The sequence below is a fragment of the Cynocephalus volans genome, chromosome 14 (genome assembly GCF_027409185.1).
Source record: "Cynocephalus volans isolate mCynVol1 chromosome 14, mCynVol1.pri, whole genome shotgun sequence".
NCBI classification, from domain to species: domain Eukaryota; kingdom Metazoa; phylum Chordata; class Mammalia; order Dermoptera; family Cynocephalidae; genus Cynocephalus; species Cynocephalus volans.
In genome coordinates this window covers 72,360,153-72,379,156 of record NC_084473.1, presented here as the reverse complement: position 1 = coordinate 72,379,156, position 19,004 = coordinate 72,360,153, and the positions used below count along the sequence as shown (strand labels likewise).

Genomic DNA, 19,004 nt, shown 5'->3' with positions numbered 1-19,004 from the left:
GATTACATCCCAGCTTTCCAGTCTAAGCTCAGCTGCATGGATCAAAAAGGACACTCATAACACCCGAGAGATGTACTCCGTTTTGACCTAGTCCTAAGAGCTGAAGTTTGCTTCATCATGCTCTGAGAATCAGAAAATACAGTTTACTCCCTCTGACCACATTTCTTTCAGGCATCATTTACCCAGTCCACACTACAGCCCCGCCAGCTGCCCTGTAGAGAGCCTTCTGCTTAGCAGAACTTCCTCAGAAGTAGCTTTTGTAAACTCTCAGGGAAGCTGAAGCCAGACTATGACCCAAAGACTGTCATGTTCTCCTTGAAGCCTTATGTAACAATGGCAATACTGCCCTTTTATATTTTTATACAGTTTTTCAAAAGTAAATATATTGTTTAAGAATATATATGTAGGTAATAAACTAAAAAAAAAAAAAAATGCAAGGGAATGATTAACACAAAGGATAGAATCTGCATCTGGGAGACAGAAGGGATACGACTATAAACAGGAGTCTTCTTAGATCTTATTTAATATTCTGTTTCTTAACATGGTGGTGGGTGTATGAATGATCACTTTATTATTCTTTAAATCATACGTTGTTCTATACTTATGATTTATTTCACTATTAAAACAAAAATCATCCCACCCACTCCCCTTGCTCAGATTCCATGCTCACTGGAGAACATTCTGGTGACACTTTGATTCGATAGTAGCTTTGCCTCCAGTAAGGGAAAGGACATGAGGCCATTTAGCATGTGTATTTCTCTTCTCAGAGTAATAAACTAGTATACTAATTTTATTTTTTAAAGTACTGTATTAGTCCTTTTTTGTATCTCAGAATACCTGAGACTGGGTGATTTATAAAGAAAATGAAATTTATTGCTTACAGTTTCTGAGACTGAGAAGTCCAAAGTCCATCTGGTAGCTGCAACAGTGACCCAGAAGTCTCACATTGCAAGATGGTGGAAGCAGAGAGAGCAGGGAGAGCCAGACAGACTCTCTTCTTTTAAAGCCCTCAGAACCACACCCCTGACCATCATTTTTAATCCACTCACTACTGCATGGTCCTATAATCCACTCACCCCTTCAAGGCTCCACCTTTCAATTACCATAATAGGATTTCCCACCCTCTTAACAGTCACAGTGGGGGCTAAGCTTTTAATACATAAAACTTGAGGGACACAATTCAAGCTTCAGGGAGTTCTGGGGAGACATAATTCAATCCACTATAAGTACTAATAAAATAAGGAATATTTATTCATTTAATGATTATGTTCTTATAAATGAAATTAAATTGGCCTCAAAATAAATCCTCTGAGAATCAATATATCCTCTGCAAATAATCAAATTCATTCTCAGGACTTTTTCGATGCTTCAATTTCATCCCATATTGCAGCTTCAATTTTTGAAGTATCATATTCCCTCATCATATCAAACTCAAGCCAAGGTTTACTCCACTTCTGAGCTTCTTTCATTTGTTCTTCAGTTAAACAAAGATCAAATCTGATTCCTTTAAGATTAAAATTCGGACGTTCCCAGCGTTTGGACCAGGGCTTGGGCTTCATTTTTACTTTCAGCTAAGAAAGATATTTAAAAAAGGAATAATTAGGCTGAGAGACATAGCAAAATTTTTCTAAAGTTTTCATTAAAATGATTCTTTCTTGTTTTACACTTGAACTTCCAGTTCCAAATGTACAATCTATACCTTATTAACAGGAACTTCTTGGCTAGGCTCTTGTGCTACTGGCTTCATATTCACATCAAAAGTGCTATATTCAGGAAGAGCATCTCGTAAGTATAGCAAGCTATCATCCAGCCGTTTCTCTAATTTGACCACTTGGATCTCCTGGATTCGAGGATTATAAAGTTCAAAGCAAATCTCAATACCTAAAAAGGAAAGAAAACATAGTCTTACAATCTAAGTCCAGATTCCTGCACATATCTTGCACTACAGTAGAAGCTACTTCATAAAGGAACTAGCGCAAGGTTTTGCACATAGGAAACGTGACATAAACTCATAATTTTTAAGATGGAGATTACTGAGCGAAACAGGGTCTAAAAAAAGTCTATAAATATATTGTCACATATCTCTTCAATTCTGAAATAGTATTAACTTAGAGAAAGTCTGAGTAAACGCTTCACTATATCATGTTCTTGTTCATTTTCCAATTACTTGAATAAAGGTCAGTCTCCCAGGTTACAAGTAAGAGACTTAATGATGCAAAAAGAATAAGTAAAGTTCTAACTTCCAACTTTGGTTAGAAGATCCTCTTAAGGATGGCCTAGGTTTTTTAACACATTAGGGCCTTCTACATGAAGCAACCATATCAAGATGCTACAAGTAATAGTTTAATATATATCATCATATTTTTAAACAGTTGAGTGTAAGAGTGTATTCTGAGATTTTCTGGAGTAATCCCCCAAAAATACAAATACCATCATGCACTGCATAATGACATTTCAGTCAACAAACCACATTTACGATGGTGATCACATAAGACTTAAAGGGTATACCATAGAGCCTAGGCGTGCAGTAGGTATCTAGGTTTGTGTAAATACACTCTCTGATTTTCACATGACAAAATCACCTAACAATGCATTTCTCAAAACATATCCCATCATTAAGTGAGGCATGACGGTACTATTACATATGACCAACATTAGCAACTAGTGTTTAATACCAGAACTCAATCCAATATTTACTATACAGTTATTCTGTTCCAGGCACTAATCTAGGAGCTCTGCCTATAGCAAAACAAAAATAGGTAGGATCCCTTTCCTTTCATAGAGCTTACAATCTAGTGGATGACAAACAATAAATAAACAAAGTAATTTCATACAGTGATGACAATATAGTGCGATGACACCATGACTGAGGAGGAAGCAACTTTAAATAGTAGTCAGGGAAAGCCTCTCTGAGAAAATGATGTTTGAACTGATACTATAAAGGGCCAAAAATGCTCCAGGCAGAAAGAATAGCAAATGTAAAGGCTCTGGGGTGTTATTAAACTTGCCATGATGGAAAAATCAGGAAATGGATCATTTGGCTGGAGTACAGTAACTTGGTGGGCCAGGTACTATGGTTTGAGTGTGTCCCCTCCAAAATTCATGTTGAAACTTTAACACTCATTGTGGTGGTATTAAGAGATGGGGCCTTTTGGGAAGTGATTAAGTCATGAGGCTCTACCCTCATGAATGGATTAGTGCCTTATAAAAGGGCTGGAGGGGATCAGTATTGGTGCTCTTTGCCCTTCTGCCATGTGATGACAAAGGTTTCATCCCATCCAGAGTACACAGCAACAAGGTGCCATCTTGCAAGCAGGGAGGAACAGGGGCCTCACCAGATACTGAACCTGCTGGAGCCTTGATCTTGGACTTTCCAGCCTCCAGAACTGTGAGAGATAAACTTCTGTCCTCTATAAGTTACCCAATCTGTTATAGCAGCACAGACTAACACACCAGGAATGTAAACCAGAGAGACTGCACAATTGCAGGCAGGAGATGATGGTGACGTGGACAAGAATGTTAGCAATGGAAGGAGAAACAGACAAAATCAGGATATATTTTTTGGAGATTGGGCCAAAAAAACTTTCTGATTGACTGAATGTGTGAAAGAGAATAAAAATAGCTCTTAGGTGTAGGGTTTAAGTAAATGGGTCAGCAGTGGTACCATTTTTGGAAACAGAAAAGACTGAGGAAATACCCTGTGAGAGGAAACAAAGAGCTCTGTTTTCAACTTGTTTTATGCTTATAAGACATCCAAATTTAGATGTTGAACAGGCAGTTGCATGTGCAAATCTGGAATCTGGAAAGGGCCAGTCCTGGAGTTATCATCATATGTTTAGTATATAAAGCCACTGGACTAAAAGGAACCACTAAAGCAAGGAGTATCAATGGGGAAGGTCGAGGCAGGTTATAGTAGTCTAACTTACTACAGAGAAAGGCATGAGGGAGCTGATACTTTTTGAGTATGCTGTGTCCAGTACTTCATGTACAATATCTCACAGTTGAATGGCTAGAACCCTATGAGGTAGAAACTATTAATAGATCAATTTTATTTATTTATTTTTTTTGGAAGTTGGCCAATAAGGGGATCTGAAGCCTTAACTTAATATCTCAATTTTAAGTCAAGAATTCAGATCCCCACGATGGCCAGCCATGGGGAAAAAAAATAATAATAATAAGAGCAAACCCAGGTCTGTCTGACTCACACTATGCTCATTTCTTTCTATTACAAGGCTTCTCCAGGTGCACAACCTGATTGAAGGCACAAGTCTCTGTGATCAATCAAGTCCTGCTGAGTCCCCACAGGCATAGCACCACAGGCCATTACAGGAACTGCTCTCATGTCTTCAATTTCTTTGAAGGTAATAATACTTCACTGCTGGGAATCATGAAGCACACAACATTAACTATGAAAACTTTCCTATTCCTGCCATTTTAATTCATATTCTTTCTAGAATATTACCACTTCTTCCTATGCCTTATTAGGCACAGTATGCAAACATAATTTGCCTTTTTTTTTAATGCCTCTGAGTCTTGCCATGGTTTGGGAAGTCTTCTAATGGCTGTTGTCCCTGTCATAAAAGAAGTCTTCAAGAGAAAGCAGACCACAAACATATTTAGGCAGAGCCCCCTTTCATTTTCAAATTTCAGATGCCTTATTTAAGGATGCAGAAAACAAAAAAGAATCCCGAGTCAATATTTTCTAGACAATCAGGGCTGGCCCATGGCTCACTCGGGAGAGTGTGGTGCTGATAACACCAAGGCCACGGGTTTGGATCCCATATAGGGATGGCCGGTTGCTCACTGGGTGAGCGTGGTGCTGACAACACCAAGTCAAGGGTTAAGATCCCCTTACCGGTCATCTTTAAAAAAAAAAAAAAAAAATATTTTCTAGACAATCAAAATAATAAAGTGAAACTTACCTTGTCCTTCAATAATATTCCTAAGGATAAAAGTAGCTCCAAGTCCTTTTCCTGATCTCTGGATGCAAATTCCCAGAAACTGACTGACTTTTCCACTGGCATATGGGTCAGCTGTAGTAACACGAAGTATGCTTCCTACAAATTCAAAAGAGAAGTGAACATTGATATGAGATGCAAAAACAAATAGCATTTCTAGGTAACTTAACTTCCTGAACATTTTAATATAATATCAGGAATAAGTACCTCATATGGGCAAAACCCAGTTATGTGAAAAACAATCTTCTCTACACAAAGAAAACTAACCATCCAACCACTCATAATAAAAGCATTCAGCTCTTACTGACCAACATAGAACTCTGGAATGTTGAGTACTTTTCTCCTTTCTAACATATCTTTTCTTTCTATTTGAAATTTCAGAGGATTTGTTCTTCCCCTTGGAGGAATGAATTCAGGACTCAAGAACCTGTGAAAAAAATAAATTAAAAAAAAAATTAAAAGCAAACTTAAAAGGCCACTAGAAGAAAAATTGTTGGATTATAAAGAAATAAGAGAATATGGTGTCGATGTGTTTTTATTCTTCACTCTCTAAATAAGAAAAGTCAATCTTATTTCTAAAATTGCTGTTGATGTGTATGAAAATAACAGTTCTTGAATACTTACCTGGCATTTTGTTAAAAGTTTTATTAAACATCTATAGCATAAATTAATTCTTATAGCAACCAGGTGGGTTTGGTGTCATCACCACCTTTTTACAGATGAAGAAACTGAAGCTTGGAGAAGATAAATAACTGACCCATTACTGTATTAGCTATAAATTTGTTAAGTCAAGATTTAAATGTAGGCATGTCTGTCAGTCTCCAAAGTCTATGACCATAACCACAGGCCTCACATTGAGCTATATATATTATAATAAATTATGCTGGAATAGATATAAACATGTAAATCACCAATTGTAAATTGACTTTAAAAGTAATCTTACCCACCCTGTAACACCAAAGTCAAGGGTTTGGATCCCCATATCAACCAGCCACAAAAAAAAAAAAAAAAATTTTAAAAGTAATCCTACTATTTTCTTCTTTAACTGACTTTAAACTTATTATGAAATATTTAATCTATAGAAAAGTATAAATGACATTACAATGAATATGCTTGTTCCTACAATCCACCTCAAGAAATAAATTAGTGATACAGCTGAAGCCACTGTGCATCCCTCCCTACTCTCTAGTTAATTACAATCCTGAATTTGGTGATTAATTCCTATGAGTTTCTTTCTTTTCCTCAATTTTCTACTCTGAAAATTTTGAAACCTACCAAGAAGTTGGAATAGTAATACAATGAACATCTATATATCCTTCACCTACCTTTACCAACTGCTAAAATTTTACTGTACCTGCTTTAAATAAACATTTAATTTTTTTCCTAAACCATTTGAAAATGTCAAATAGCAAGGCATTTCATTCCTCAATAATTTAGAAAGCTTATGCTAAGAACAAGGACAATGCCTTCACAACACATAAGAAATTAACATTTATTTAATAATATAATCTAATATATAGTTAATATTCACATGTATCTAATTATTCTGGAAAGGTCTTTATATCTGTTTGTTGCCCAATGTAAGACAGAATCTAACTGCACACATTGTGTCTGGTTGTTAGTCTCTTAAACTAGTACTATTCCCCAGCTTTGTGTTTTTATAACATTGGTGTTTTTGAACAGTCAAGGCCTACTGTCTTATAGACTATCCCTGGATTCTGGATTTATAGTTTCTACATGCCTACACTGAGGTTAAATATTTTTGGAAAGAATATTACAGAGGTGATGGTGTGAACTTAATCCTTTCACATCAGAAGGCACACAACGTCAGCTTGTACCACTATTGGTAAAGTTAGGTTTGACAGCTTGGTGAAGGTAAAGAATATACCCCTTACATTTCTTTATACTTTACATATACATGTATGCCTGGGCAATGTATAGTACTGTTTAGTATGGTTTTAAATTTCATAAAAATGATAATCATACTATATTAATTCTCCTGAAGTTTGCTTTTTTACACACACCATGTTTGTGGAATTCATCCATGTCTAAAAGTTAGCTCTAGATCACTCATTTTTCACTACTGTATAATATTCCATTATACATATGAGGGTAATTCAAAAAGTTAGCGGAAAAATGGAATTAAAAGATAATATAAATCTTTCCAAGAACTTTTAAAAGACCCCTCATATTTGTCCATCAACCTAATGATGAATATCTAAACCATATCTAAATTTTTGTTTGTTACAAACAATACTGCTATGTTCATTCTTTTTTTTTTTTAATCTAATTGACATATTGCAATTGTACATATTTTGGGGGTACAATCTGATGTTTCAATACATATATATGTTGTATAATAATCAAGTCAGGGTAGTTAAGTGTATACACTACCTAATGTTCGTTCTTGTATGTGTCTCCTTGTACATACTTGTTAGTCCTCCTTGTACATACTTGTTAGTCTAAGTTGTGTACCTTCTGGGTGCAAAGGTATACACCATTTCAAGTTTACTAAATTTCACCAAATTGTTTTCCAGACTACACAATTTACATTCCTATTTAACTGAATTTTATTAAATGCTGCCCCTTAAGACAGACATATCTTTCCACTTAAGAAAAAAAAAAGAAAAGAAAGAAAGAAACGGATCCCCCTTACTGCCCAGCCTCCAAAACAAACATAAAAAAATGAAAAAAGTAGTACAAGAAAATCTTCTCTGAATCTTTAGGTTGCCTAAAACCAAGTCTATTTAAATTTAGAACAACAGAATATTCTTTTTAAAAAGTTTTTTTAATTCCCAGAGATAATCCAATCAACAACCTACAGCACCTTCCAAAGCCAATAATCACACATTCTTCTCCCTAAAATTGGCTTTTTAAAAGAGGCTGTTACACGTCTCTACACTTGACACAAATCTTAGGCCATTTAAATTTACATGTACCTCCAAGGTTACCACCATTCATTTAAGTGAACCAGGTTTTTATTCACGCTTTTTTTTTTTTTTGGTTTTTTGGTTTTGGGGGTTTTTGTCTTGGCCGCTGGCAGGTTCAGGGCTCTGAACCTTTGACCTTGGCGTTATAATCACCCCGCTCTAACCAACTGCGAGGTAACCGGCCAGCCCCCTTTTCATACTGTTTTGAAGAGCAAATTTCAGACACAAAACTGGTGGAGATTTTCACCACTTTACTACGTCTGCCAAGAATTCCCGCCTGATACACCGTGAGTTTGGGCCAGTCGATTCCACCCGGCCTTGAGTGTTTTGCGAGAGAACTTCGGCTCCTGAACGTACACAGGTATCAACAGGATGTGCCTCAGGGAAAACCCCTGGTATAGGACGCACACAGGCGGAGAAAAGCTTCAAACCCAGGGAATCCCTACATGAAGTTCTAACTTAATAGAACAGCAGAAGAGTTCAACGCGGCCGTGAGGGAGAGCGAGTAAAGCAAAACTGAGTGGGGCGCGCTTCACATACGCGGGCTCCCAAGCGCTACACACGCGCGGGTGCTGTGGGAGTCCCGGCCCCGGCCCCGGCCCCGGCCCCGGCAGAGACCTCTGAGGCAAACGCTCGTGCACTCGCGCACAGCCCGACTCGCCGCCGCTTGCCCAGGGCCGGCCTCACCTCCTTTCCGGGGCCGAGGGGTGGCGCTTGTCCACGATGACCGGTTTCGGCGGCGGCTGGAACGCGCCAGGCTCGGAAGGCCCCGTGCTCAGCTGCCGGCCCGGCGCCGCGCCGACCCCTGCGGGAGCGAACGACAGAGGTCAGAACTCCGGGGCCTGCATCTCCCCCAACCCGCGGTCCCACCGGTGACCAAAGCCGCAGTCGCCCCCGACTTCCAGGCTCGCCTCTCCGAGCTCGGCCCTGAACCCCATCCCGCGCCCCAGCTCGCAAGCCCCGCTCCACTTACGGCAGGCGACAGAGGCCGACGCACGGAGTAGTGTCCTGGCGGCTTGGAAGCGCTGGGCCAGGCCCATTGGGACCCCGCAGCCCCCTACAACGCAGGCCGCCATGCCCGCTTGCTCGGATCGGGACTACAACTCCCAGTGATCACTGCGACGAGGTCGCAACCACCTGCCTCTGGATGGCACCTGCTATGGGACAAATTAGCTATCTTTCCCCCCACCCCCACTCTCCCGGATGTCTTAGGAAGAGTGCCTATTTCTCTAGTTTCCCATAATGTGCCAAGTTCCACGCCTCTGCAGGGGTGTTCTCCCAGCCTGGAAAGCTCTTTCCTCTCCTTCCGCATCAACTCTTATCTTCACTTTCTCAGGCAAGCCTTCCCTATGTCAAAACCCCGTTATAGGCTCTCGTTCCTAGTTGGTACCTTCCATTAGCAGCTCTAATCTCATTTGCAATTTTTCCTTATTTGTGTAATTATTTGATTAGTGTTTAACCTTGCCATTATACTATAATCTCCGCAAGGGAAGGGAAAACGTCTTCTTTTGCTCATCATTTTATCCCAGCACCTAGTACTTACCTGGCCCTTACTAACTCTTTGCTGAATGCACTGCAAGAAGAAAGTAGTTCCTAACAGGACTGCTAGTACAAGGTCCCTGAGACTACATAGAGCATTACCCCTCTGAAGAGCTAAAATTGAGTTTAGGCTGGGCAACTGTGGGTGGGGATAGATGGGAGAGACAAAGCTGGAAAAGACAAATTCTAAGTCTTCTTAGGAAACCTGGAATTTTTCCTCTCAGCAATGGTGAGCTACTGGAAGAATTTAACACTTAGAGTAATGTGATCAATTGAATTAATGTCCCACGGCTACCTCAAATTCGACATATCGGTACTGAATGCATCATGTTCATTTTCAAACATCCCCCCCAGTATTGGCTGTCTCAAAGAATAGCTTCAACGTCTGCTCTGTTGCTTAAAATAAAAATCTCAGTACTATCCTTGATTCTTCCCTGTCTCTCTGGAAAAAATTCCTTGAGCTACGCCAGGCACCATCACATATCTCAAGAACCCTTATACTTTCTCATTCTCCCATTCATAGTTTTAATCCAGGCCACCATTCCTTCTCCTCAGGATAAGGGCAAATCACTGCAACTGCCTTCTCATTGGTCTTCCTGCCTGTAGTTACCTTCTTCTCCACATAGCAACCAAAAAGATGGCTCAGAAATGCACACCTCATCTTTGTCTTTCCCAAGTTTAAAGCCTTCCATAGTTTGAACTTAGGGTCTTTCTGTTGACCCTAAGATGAAAATCGAATTCTAAAAAAAGCAATCAACCTCTGCATCCTGCTGCACACACTCTAGCTTACCATCCTGAAGATACATGAGCTTTTACATCTGCCTGAGAAAGCGGACCATGTTTTGAGGACAGAATTCAAAGTACTGTGAGAAAAAATAGGACCTTCTATTTTAACTCCAGCCTCCTTGATTAGAACAAGAATTTATCCTGTACATTCAAGAAATCACACAACCAAGGCTGGCCCGTGGCTCACTTGGGAGAGTATGGTGCTGATAACACCAAGGCCACAGGTTCAGATCCCTATATAGGGATGGCCGGTTAGCTCACTTGGGAGAACGCGGTGCTGACAACGCCAAGTCAAGGGTTAAGATCCCCTTATCGATCATCTTAAAAAAAAAAAAGAATAGAAAAAGAGAGCACACAACCAATGAGTTTTAGATTAGCAAAATTTTGGCTCTTCTGCCCACCCAAAAAATAAACTTCAAACCCTTAAGGAAGAGTAAAAAGAAAGAGAGACAAAAATGGTTGTTATTCATGTTCTCATTTATTTGTGGGAGCTAAAAATAAATACACAAACAAAGGGAGGGGCAGGAAAGAAGACACAACAATCACAATTCCTTGAACTTGTTAAGACAAGTGAACAGAAATGATATTGATGGGTGGGAGGGGGGAAAGAAAAGGAGGAGGGAGGAATCGGTAAAGGGACAAGAAAATCAACTACATTGGATATTGATAAAATAAAAATAAAAAATAATAAAAGAAAGTTTGACAAAAATAAATGAATAAATAAATAAAGGAATTGGGTTTTCAGAAAAAAAAAATGGTTGTGATTGATAGTGGTGAAGATTTTTCTGTAAAACTATGCCCAGAACAGCTTGGCTTTTACCCTTGCTAGGTCTGGTCCTATGGGTAGGGGCAGAAAAACAAACAAACAAAAAAGACCTTCACAGGAGGAGGGCAGGACTTACTGAGCATTTCCAAGCCATTCCTGCTGCCCCACCCTTCTAAGGATGAAGAAACGGTTTTATAGGATTTTACAAAACTGGAAGAATGAGCTAAAGAATCTTATTTCATTTCCTCCCATATTCCTGGTTACCCAATATCCATTAGGCCTTTCTGATCTTATCTTGATATTAAGAACAAGCTGGAGTTTTAATTATTCCCACAAACAACTTCACGGAGCAAAATCAAAGAGCACAGAGCTGGCCCGACCATTTTGCGAGCTGATTACAGGAATAGAATTTTAATCACCTCTGTATTTTATACCTATGGGAAGGAGAGGATTATTACTCGGTGTTCAACAAAGGAAGAAAGTGTGGGCCAGCCTGTGGCTCACTTGGGAGAGTGTGGTGCTGATAACATCAAGTCAAGGGTTAAGATCCCCTTACCCATCATCTTTTAAAAAAACAAACAAAAATTATTAAAGTTGGAGATTATGGAAGGTGCTGGCACATCAGCCCACCCACCCCTCTGGAGAAAGACATACAGAGACCTTACGTATTTTTTTTAATTGAAACATAATTGATTATACATATTTTGGGGAACAGAGTTTACTATCAGTACTTATGTACTATATGTGATGATCAAATCAGGATATTAGGCATATTCATTATTATAAAATGTAATCATTCTTTGTGTCAATTAACCAAATTATCGCTAACCCTTCTCCCTCTCCCCTTTTTGCACCTCAAGTGTTCTCTTCTGTCTTTCTTTTTTTTTTTTTTTTTTTTTTTTAAAAGATGACCGGTAAGGGGATCTTAACCCTTGACTTGGTGTTGTCAGCACCACGCTCAGCCAGTGAGCGAACCGGCCATCCATATATGGGATCCGAACCCGGGGCCTTGGCGCTATCAGCACCGCACTCTACCGAGTGAGACACGGGCCGGCCCCTCTTCTGTCTTTCTGAAAGTGAAACATATTATTGTGATTTCTTTCTTTCTTCCCTTCCTTCCTCCCACTTACGAGTGAGGACATGTGGTATTTCTCTTTCAGTGCCTGGCTTATTTCATTTAACATAATTTTCTCCAAGCTCATCCATGTTGCTGTGGATGACAGAATTTCATTCTTTTTTATGACTGAGCAGTATTCCACTGTGTGTGTATATATATATATTATATATATGTATATATATATAATACATATATATACATACATGTATATGTATGTGTGTGTGTGTGTGTGTGTGTGTGTATATATATATAGCACATTTTCCTTATTCATTTGTCTGTCAATGGACATTTAGGTTGGTTCCATATCTTGGCTATTGTAAATAGAGCTGTGATAAACATGGGAGTGCAGGTATCTCTTCCACAAGATGATTTCCATTCCTTTGGGTGTATATCCAGCAGTGGGACTGCTGGATCATATGGCAGTTTTATCTGTAGTTGCTTGAGGAACCTCCATACTGTTCTCCATAGAGACTGTACTAATTTACAGACCCACCAAGAGTGTAGGAGGCCTCCCCTTTCTCTGCATCCTCACCAGCATATGTTACTCCCTGCCTTTTTGATAACAGCCAGTCTAACTGCACTGAGATGCTATCGCAGTGTGGTTTTGATTTGCATTTCTCTGATGATTAGTGATGTTGAGCATTTTTTCATGTACCTGTTGGCCATTTCTATATCTTCCTTTGAGAAATGCCTTTCAGCTACTTTGCCCATTTTTTAATTGGATTTTTTGTTCTTTTATTGTTGAATTGTTTGAGTTCCTTGAATATTCTGGATATTAATCCCTTGTCAGATGCAGTTTGCAAATATTTTCTCCCATTCTATAGGTTGGCTTTTTGCTTTGTTAATTGTTTCTTTTGCTGTGCAGAAGCTTTTTAGCTTGATATAATCCATTTGTTGATTTTTTCTTTTGTTGCCTGTGTTTTTGGTGTCTTATTCATAAAGTCTTTGCCCAATCCTACTTCCTGAAGTGTTTCCCCTATGTTTTCTTCCAGGAGTTTTATAGTTTCAGGACTTATATTTAAGTCTTTAATCCATTTTGAGTTGATTTTGGTATATGGCAAGAGGTATGGATCTAGTTTCCTTCTTCTACATATGGATGATCAGTTTTCCCAGCACCATTTATTGAAGAGGCAGTCCTTTCCCCAGTGTATGTTCCTGGTGCCTTTGTTGAAGATCAGTTGGCTGTAAGTATGTGGATTGATTTCTGAATTCTCTATTCTATTCCCTTAGTCCATGTGTCTGTTTTTATGCCAGTATCATGCTGTTTTTGTTAGTATAGCTTTGCAGTATAATTTGAAGTCACATTGTGTACTGGCTCCAGCTTTATTTTCTCATATTTATGTTTTGCTCAGGATTGCTTTGGCTCTTGGAGTCTTTGATGATTCTGTATGAATGTTAGGATTGTTTTTTCTATTTCTGTGAAAGGGTTCAGATCCTTGTAACAGCCAGCTACAGAAGAAGAAGGAGGAGGAGGAGGAGGAGGAGGAGGAAAGGAAGGAAGGAAGGAAGGAAGGAAGGAAGGAAGGAAGGAAGGAAGGAAGGAAGGAAGGAAGGAAGGAAGGAAGGAAGGAAGGAAGGAAGGAAGGAAGGAAGGAAGGAAGGAAGGAAGGAAGAAAAAAAGAAAGGAAGAAAGAAAAGAAAAGAAAAAACATAAAACACAATGTGAAGAATGTCACTGGTATTTTGATGGGAATTGCATTGAATCTGTAGATCGCTTTGGGTAGTATGGACATTTTCACAACATTTATTCTTCCAATCCATGAACATGGAATGTCTTTCCATCTTTTTGTGTCCTCTTTAATTTCCTTCAGCAGTGATTTGTAGTTTTCATTGTAGAGATCTTATAAAAGGGCTTCTTTTCTGATTTCTGTTTTTTTGCTGGCTGGCTCATTATTGAAGTGTAAAAATGCTACCAACTTTTCATGTACTGTTTTTGTATACTGAAACTTTACTGAATTCATTTTTCAGCACTAAGACTTTTTTTTGTAGAGTCTTTAGGTTTTTCTATATATAGTATCATGTCTTCTGCAAACAGGGACAATTTAAATTCATCTTTTCCAGTTTGGATGCCCTTTATTTCTTTCTCTTGTCTGATTGCTCTAGCTAGTACTTCCAACACTATGTTGAATAGGAGTGGTGAGAGTGGGCATCTTTGTCTTGTTCCCATTCTTATTGGAAAAGCTTTCAATTTTTCCCCATGCAGGACAGCATTGGCAATTGGTTTGTTGTAAATGACTTTTATTGTGTGAAGATACTTTCCTTCTTTTTTTTTTTTTCACCTTTTATAATAGCTTTAATGAAATATAATTTACATACCATAAAATTCACCTGTTTTAAGTATACAATTCAAATGATTTTTAGTAAACTTAGTGACCTGTGAAACTATCAACACGATCCAGTTTTATTTTTTTATTTTTTTATTTTTATTTTTTATTTATTTATTTTTTTATTTATTTTTATTTATTTATTTATTTATTTATTTTTTAATTTTCTTTTGTCGATATACATTGTGGCTGATTATTGCTCCCCATCACCAAAACCTCCCTCCCTCCTCCCTCCCCCCCACCCCCCCACAATGTCCTTTCTGTTTGCTTGTCCTATCAACTTCAAGCAATTGTGGTTGTTATAACTTCTTCCCCCACCCCCCGGTTTTGTTTTTTTTTTTTTTTTTTTTTTTTTTTGTGTGTGTGTGTGTGTGTGTGTGTGTGTGTGAATTTATATATTAATTTTTAGCTCCCACTAATAAGTGAGAACATGTGGTATTTCTCTTTCTGTGCCTGACTTGTTTCACTTAATATAATTCTCTCAAGGTCCATCCATGTTGTTGCAAATGGCAGTATTTCATTCCTTTTTATAGCTGAGTAGTATTCCATTGTGTAGATGTACCACATTTTCCGTATCCACTCATCTGATGATGGACATTTGGGCTGGTTACAACTCTTGGCTATTGTAAAGAGTGCTGCGATGAACATTGGGGAACAGGTATACCTTCGACTTGATGATTTCCATTCCTCTGGGTATATTCCCAACACTGGAATAGCTGGGTCATATGGTAGATCTATCTGCAATTGTTTGAGGAACCTCCATACCATTTTCCATAGAGGCTGCACCATTTTGCAGTCCCACCAACAATGTATGAGAGTTCCTTTTTCTCCACAACCTCACCACCATTTATCATTCACAGTCTTTTAGATATTGGCCATCCTAACCGGGATGAGATGGTATCTCAGTGTAGTTTTGATTTGCATTTTCCGAATGCTGAATGATGTTGAGCATTTTTTCATGTGTCTGTTGGCTATTCGTGTATCTTCCATTGAGAACTGCCTGTTTAGCTCTTTTGCCCATTTTTTAATTGGGTTGCTTGTTTTCTTCTTGTAAAGTTGAGTTCCTTATATATTCTGGATATTAATCCTTTGTCAGATGTATATTTTGCAAATATTTTCTCCCACTCTGTTGGTTGTCTTTTAACTCTGTTAATTGTTTCTTTTGCTGTGCAGAAGCTTTTTAGTTTGATATAATCCCATTTGTTTATTTTTCCTTTGGTTGCCCGTGCTTTTGGGGTCGTATTCATGAAGTCTGTGCCCAGTCCTATTTCCTGAAGTGTTTCTCCTATGTTTTCTTTAAGAAGTTTTATTGTTTCAGGGTGTATATTTAAATCCTTAATCCATTTTGAGTTGATTTTAGTATACAGTGAGAGGTATGGATCTAGTTTCATTCTCCTGCATATGGATATCCAGTTATCCCAGCACCATTTGCTGAAGAGGCAGTCCCTTCCCCAGTGAATAGGCTTGGTGCCTTTGTCAAAGATCAGATGGCAGTAAGTGTGTGGGTTGATTTCTGGATTCTCTATTCTATTCCATTGGTCAGTGTGTCTGTTTTTATGCCAGTACCATACTGTTTTGGTTATTATCGCTTTGTAGTATAGCTTAAAGTCAGGTAGTGTTATGCCTCCAGCTTTATTTTTTTTGCTCAGCATTGCTTTGGTTATGCGTGGTCTTTTATTGTTCCATATAAATGTCTGGATAGTTTTTTCCATTTCTGAGAAAAATGTCTTTGGAATTTTGATGGGGATTGTGTTGAATTTGTATATCACTTTGGGTAGTATGGACATTTTCACTATGTTGATTCTTCCAATCCAAGAGCATGGGATATCTTTCCATCTTCTTGTATCCTCTCTAATTTCTCTCAGCAGTGGTTTGTAGTTCTCATTATAGAGATTTTTCACCTCTGTTGTTAACTCAATTCCTAAGTATTTTATTTTATTTTTTTTGGTGGCTATTGTAAATGGGCAGGATACTTTCCTTCTATACCTAATTTGCTTAGAGTCTTTATCATGAAGGGATATTGAATTTTGTCATTTGTTTTTCTGTGTCTATTAAGATAATCATGTAGATTTTCTCCTTGATTTTGTCAAGGTGGTATATCACATTTATTGATTTGTGTATGTTGATCCATCCTTGCATCCTTGGGATGAATCCCACTTGATCATGATGTATATATAATCTTTTCAGTGTGCTGCTGTATTCTGTATGCTAATATTTTGTTGAGGATTTTTGTGTCTATGTTCATCAAGGATATTGGCCTGTAGCTTTTTTTGTTGTTGTTGTTTCTTTGGTTTTGGTATCAGGGTGATGCCGGCCCCATAGAATGAGTTTGGGAGAATGGCTTCTGTTTCAATTTTTTGGAATAGTTTGTAAAGAATTAATATTAATTCCTCTTTAAAGATGTTGCTATAACAGAACTACCTGTTTTGTGTTGCTATAACAGAACTACCTGAGACTGGGTAATTTATAAAGAAGAGAGGTTTATTTGGCTTATGATTCTGGGACAGCTGCATCTGGCATGGGCTTCAGGCTGCTTCTACTCATGGCGGAAAGTGGCAGGGAGCTGGCAGGTACAAGCAGATCATATGGTGAGAGGAAGCGAGAGAGAGGGGGGTTGCAGGGGGGGGAGGCACCAGCATGTATTAAACAACCAGCTCTCATGGGAACTAATCAAGTGAGAACTCACTCATTAATGTCCCCTCCCCCAGGGAGAGTATTAATCCATTCATGAGGGATCTGCCCTCATGACTCAATCAGTTTCCAACACTGCCACATTGGAGATCAGATTTCCACATGAGTTTTGGAGAGGACAACACATCCAAACTCCATCAAAGTTCTGGTAGAATTCAGCAATGACGTCATCCAGTCCTAGGCTTTTTTTGTTTTGTTGGGAGACTGCTGATTACTACTTCAATCTCATTGCTCATTACAGGTCTGTTCAGGTTTTCTACTTCTTGGTCCAGTCTTGGTACTTTATATGTGTCCAGAAATATATCCATTTTCTCCAGGTTTTCAAATTTGTTGGCGTATAGATGTTCATAATAGTCTCTAATGATTCTTTGTATTTCTGTGGTATTGGTCCTAAGGGAGAGAACTTACCTTTACTCTAGATTGTAAGCCAGTGTCTGCAGAGATGAGGAGAAATGTGCCTCTAGGTTTTGTAATGCTTAGTAAGTAAACAAACAGTTCTGGGGAAGAAATGTCCCTAAACTTCTCCAGAGCAATATTCAATCTCTACCTTCCAAGGCATATTTGCCACTCAATTATCCTTTCACCAAGTTTGCCAGTGCTCTTTGCTCAAACAGCCTGGACCAAGCAGAAATGTAAATATACTCAGAGAATTATCTCCCAGCAATCTGTGCCTCTTGAGAATCTGGGTCCACTGGGGACATAGACAAAAACAAACAAACAAACAAACAAACAAAACCTGAATAACCTATTTAAAGTGTGTTCTAAACAATGGGCGGGGAAAAAGTCAAGAATAATGGGAAAGTTACTTAAATTAGGTGGGTCAGAGAAGCCTCATCAAGGAGGTAGCATCTAAGAAGGATGAGAAAGAGGCTCATGCCAAGCCATGAAGTACAGCTCAGGAAGAGGAAACAGCTTGGGCATGGAAAAACCTACCCCTTTTAGAATGCTCTTTTGAAAAAAAAAATTCTTTGGGGGGGAAAAGTTAAACTTCTTTAAGGTTTAACTACAGGATAGTCACCTTTGCTCTAGAGGCTAAAAACTTGACTTCAGGTTGGCTTTTTCCTGGCACAGGGAGAGGCATGGAGTAGCTGAGTGAGCTTTAGACACCCATTGTTACTGTTAGCTTCCCACCCTTATTTTCTGGGATGGGCAGCTGGTTTCAAGTTTCCTGTGAAGAGCTACATGAAATCAGTTTAAGATGAATCTCCCAGTCCACCTTCCAATCATGTGGCTGCCCTAGTAACTCTAAAATAGGAATTCAAGAACCTGCCCTGAACTCACTAACCATGTAAACTTGATCTAATTGCATGAACTGATCCCTCTTGCCAAGTTCTTCCGAGCTTTATTTTTTGTGTTAAAGTCTATTTGGTCTGATATCAGGATAGCCACTCCAGCTTTCTTATACTTGCTGTTTGCATGATATATCTTTTTCCACCTTTTTACTTTGAAATTATTTGTATCTTTGAATCTAAATTGTCTCCAATAGACAGCATATAGTTGGATCATGTTTTTGTTTTGTTTTGCTTTTTAATCCAGTCTGATGATCTCTGCCTTTTGATTGCATTATTTATTCCATTCACATTTAATGATAGTGTTGATATCATTGGATTTTCTCTGACATCTTACTTTTTGTTTTCTATATGTCTCATGTCTTTCTTCTCTATTTCTTCTTTACTGCTTTTTTTTCATTAAGTGAATATTTTCTAAAGTATTTTAATTTCCCTAATGACTTATTCACTATATTTAATGTTATTTCTTTAATGGTTGCTCTATAGTTTGCCCTATACTTTAAAAAAAAAAAAAAGATGACTGGTAAGGGGATCTTAACCCTTGACTTGGTGTTGTCAGCACCATGCATTCCCAAGTGTGATAACAGGCCATTCGTATATAGGG

General features: G+C 38.5%; 1 protein-coding gene across 1 annotated transcript; it reads right to left on the bottom strand.

Annotated features, from left to right (window-relative positions):
* Window positions 1-486: 486 nt before the first annotated feature.
* MRPL19 (mitochondrial ribosomal protein L19) lies at window positions 487-8,978 on the bottom strand. Its single transcript, XM_063078715.1, has 6 exons — window positions 8,862-8,978; window positions 8,576-8,693; window positions 5,267-5,385; window positions 4,923-5,057; window positions 1,700-1,881; window positions 487-1,571 (listed from the first exon to the last, which is right to left on the bottom strand). The coding sequence occupies exons 1-6, from the start codon at window positions 8,962-8,964 to the stop codon at window positions 1,350-1,352; spliced, it is 879 nt and encodes a 292-aa protein (XP_062934785.1). The 5' UTR covers window positions 8,965-8,978; the 3' UTR covers window positions 487-1,349.
* Between the last annotated feature and the right edge of the window lie 10,026 nt (window positions 8,979-19,004).

Coding starts and splice junctions, on each gene's coding strand:
- MRPL19 (XM_063078715.1), bottom strand. CDS start 8,964: ATGGCGGCCTGCGTTGTAGGGGGCTGCGGGGTCCCAATGGGCCTGGCC. Junction 5,386..8,575: donor CCCTCGGCCCCGGAAAGGAG/GTGAGGCCGGCC, acceptor TTTTTTTCACAG/GTTCTTGAGTCCTGAATTCA. Junction 1,572..1,699: donor AAGAAGTTCCTGTTAATAAG/GTATAGATTGTA, acceptor TATCTTTCTTAG/CTGAAAGTAAAAATGAAGCC.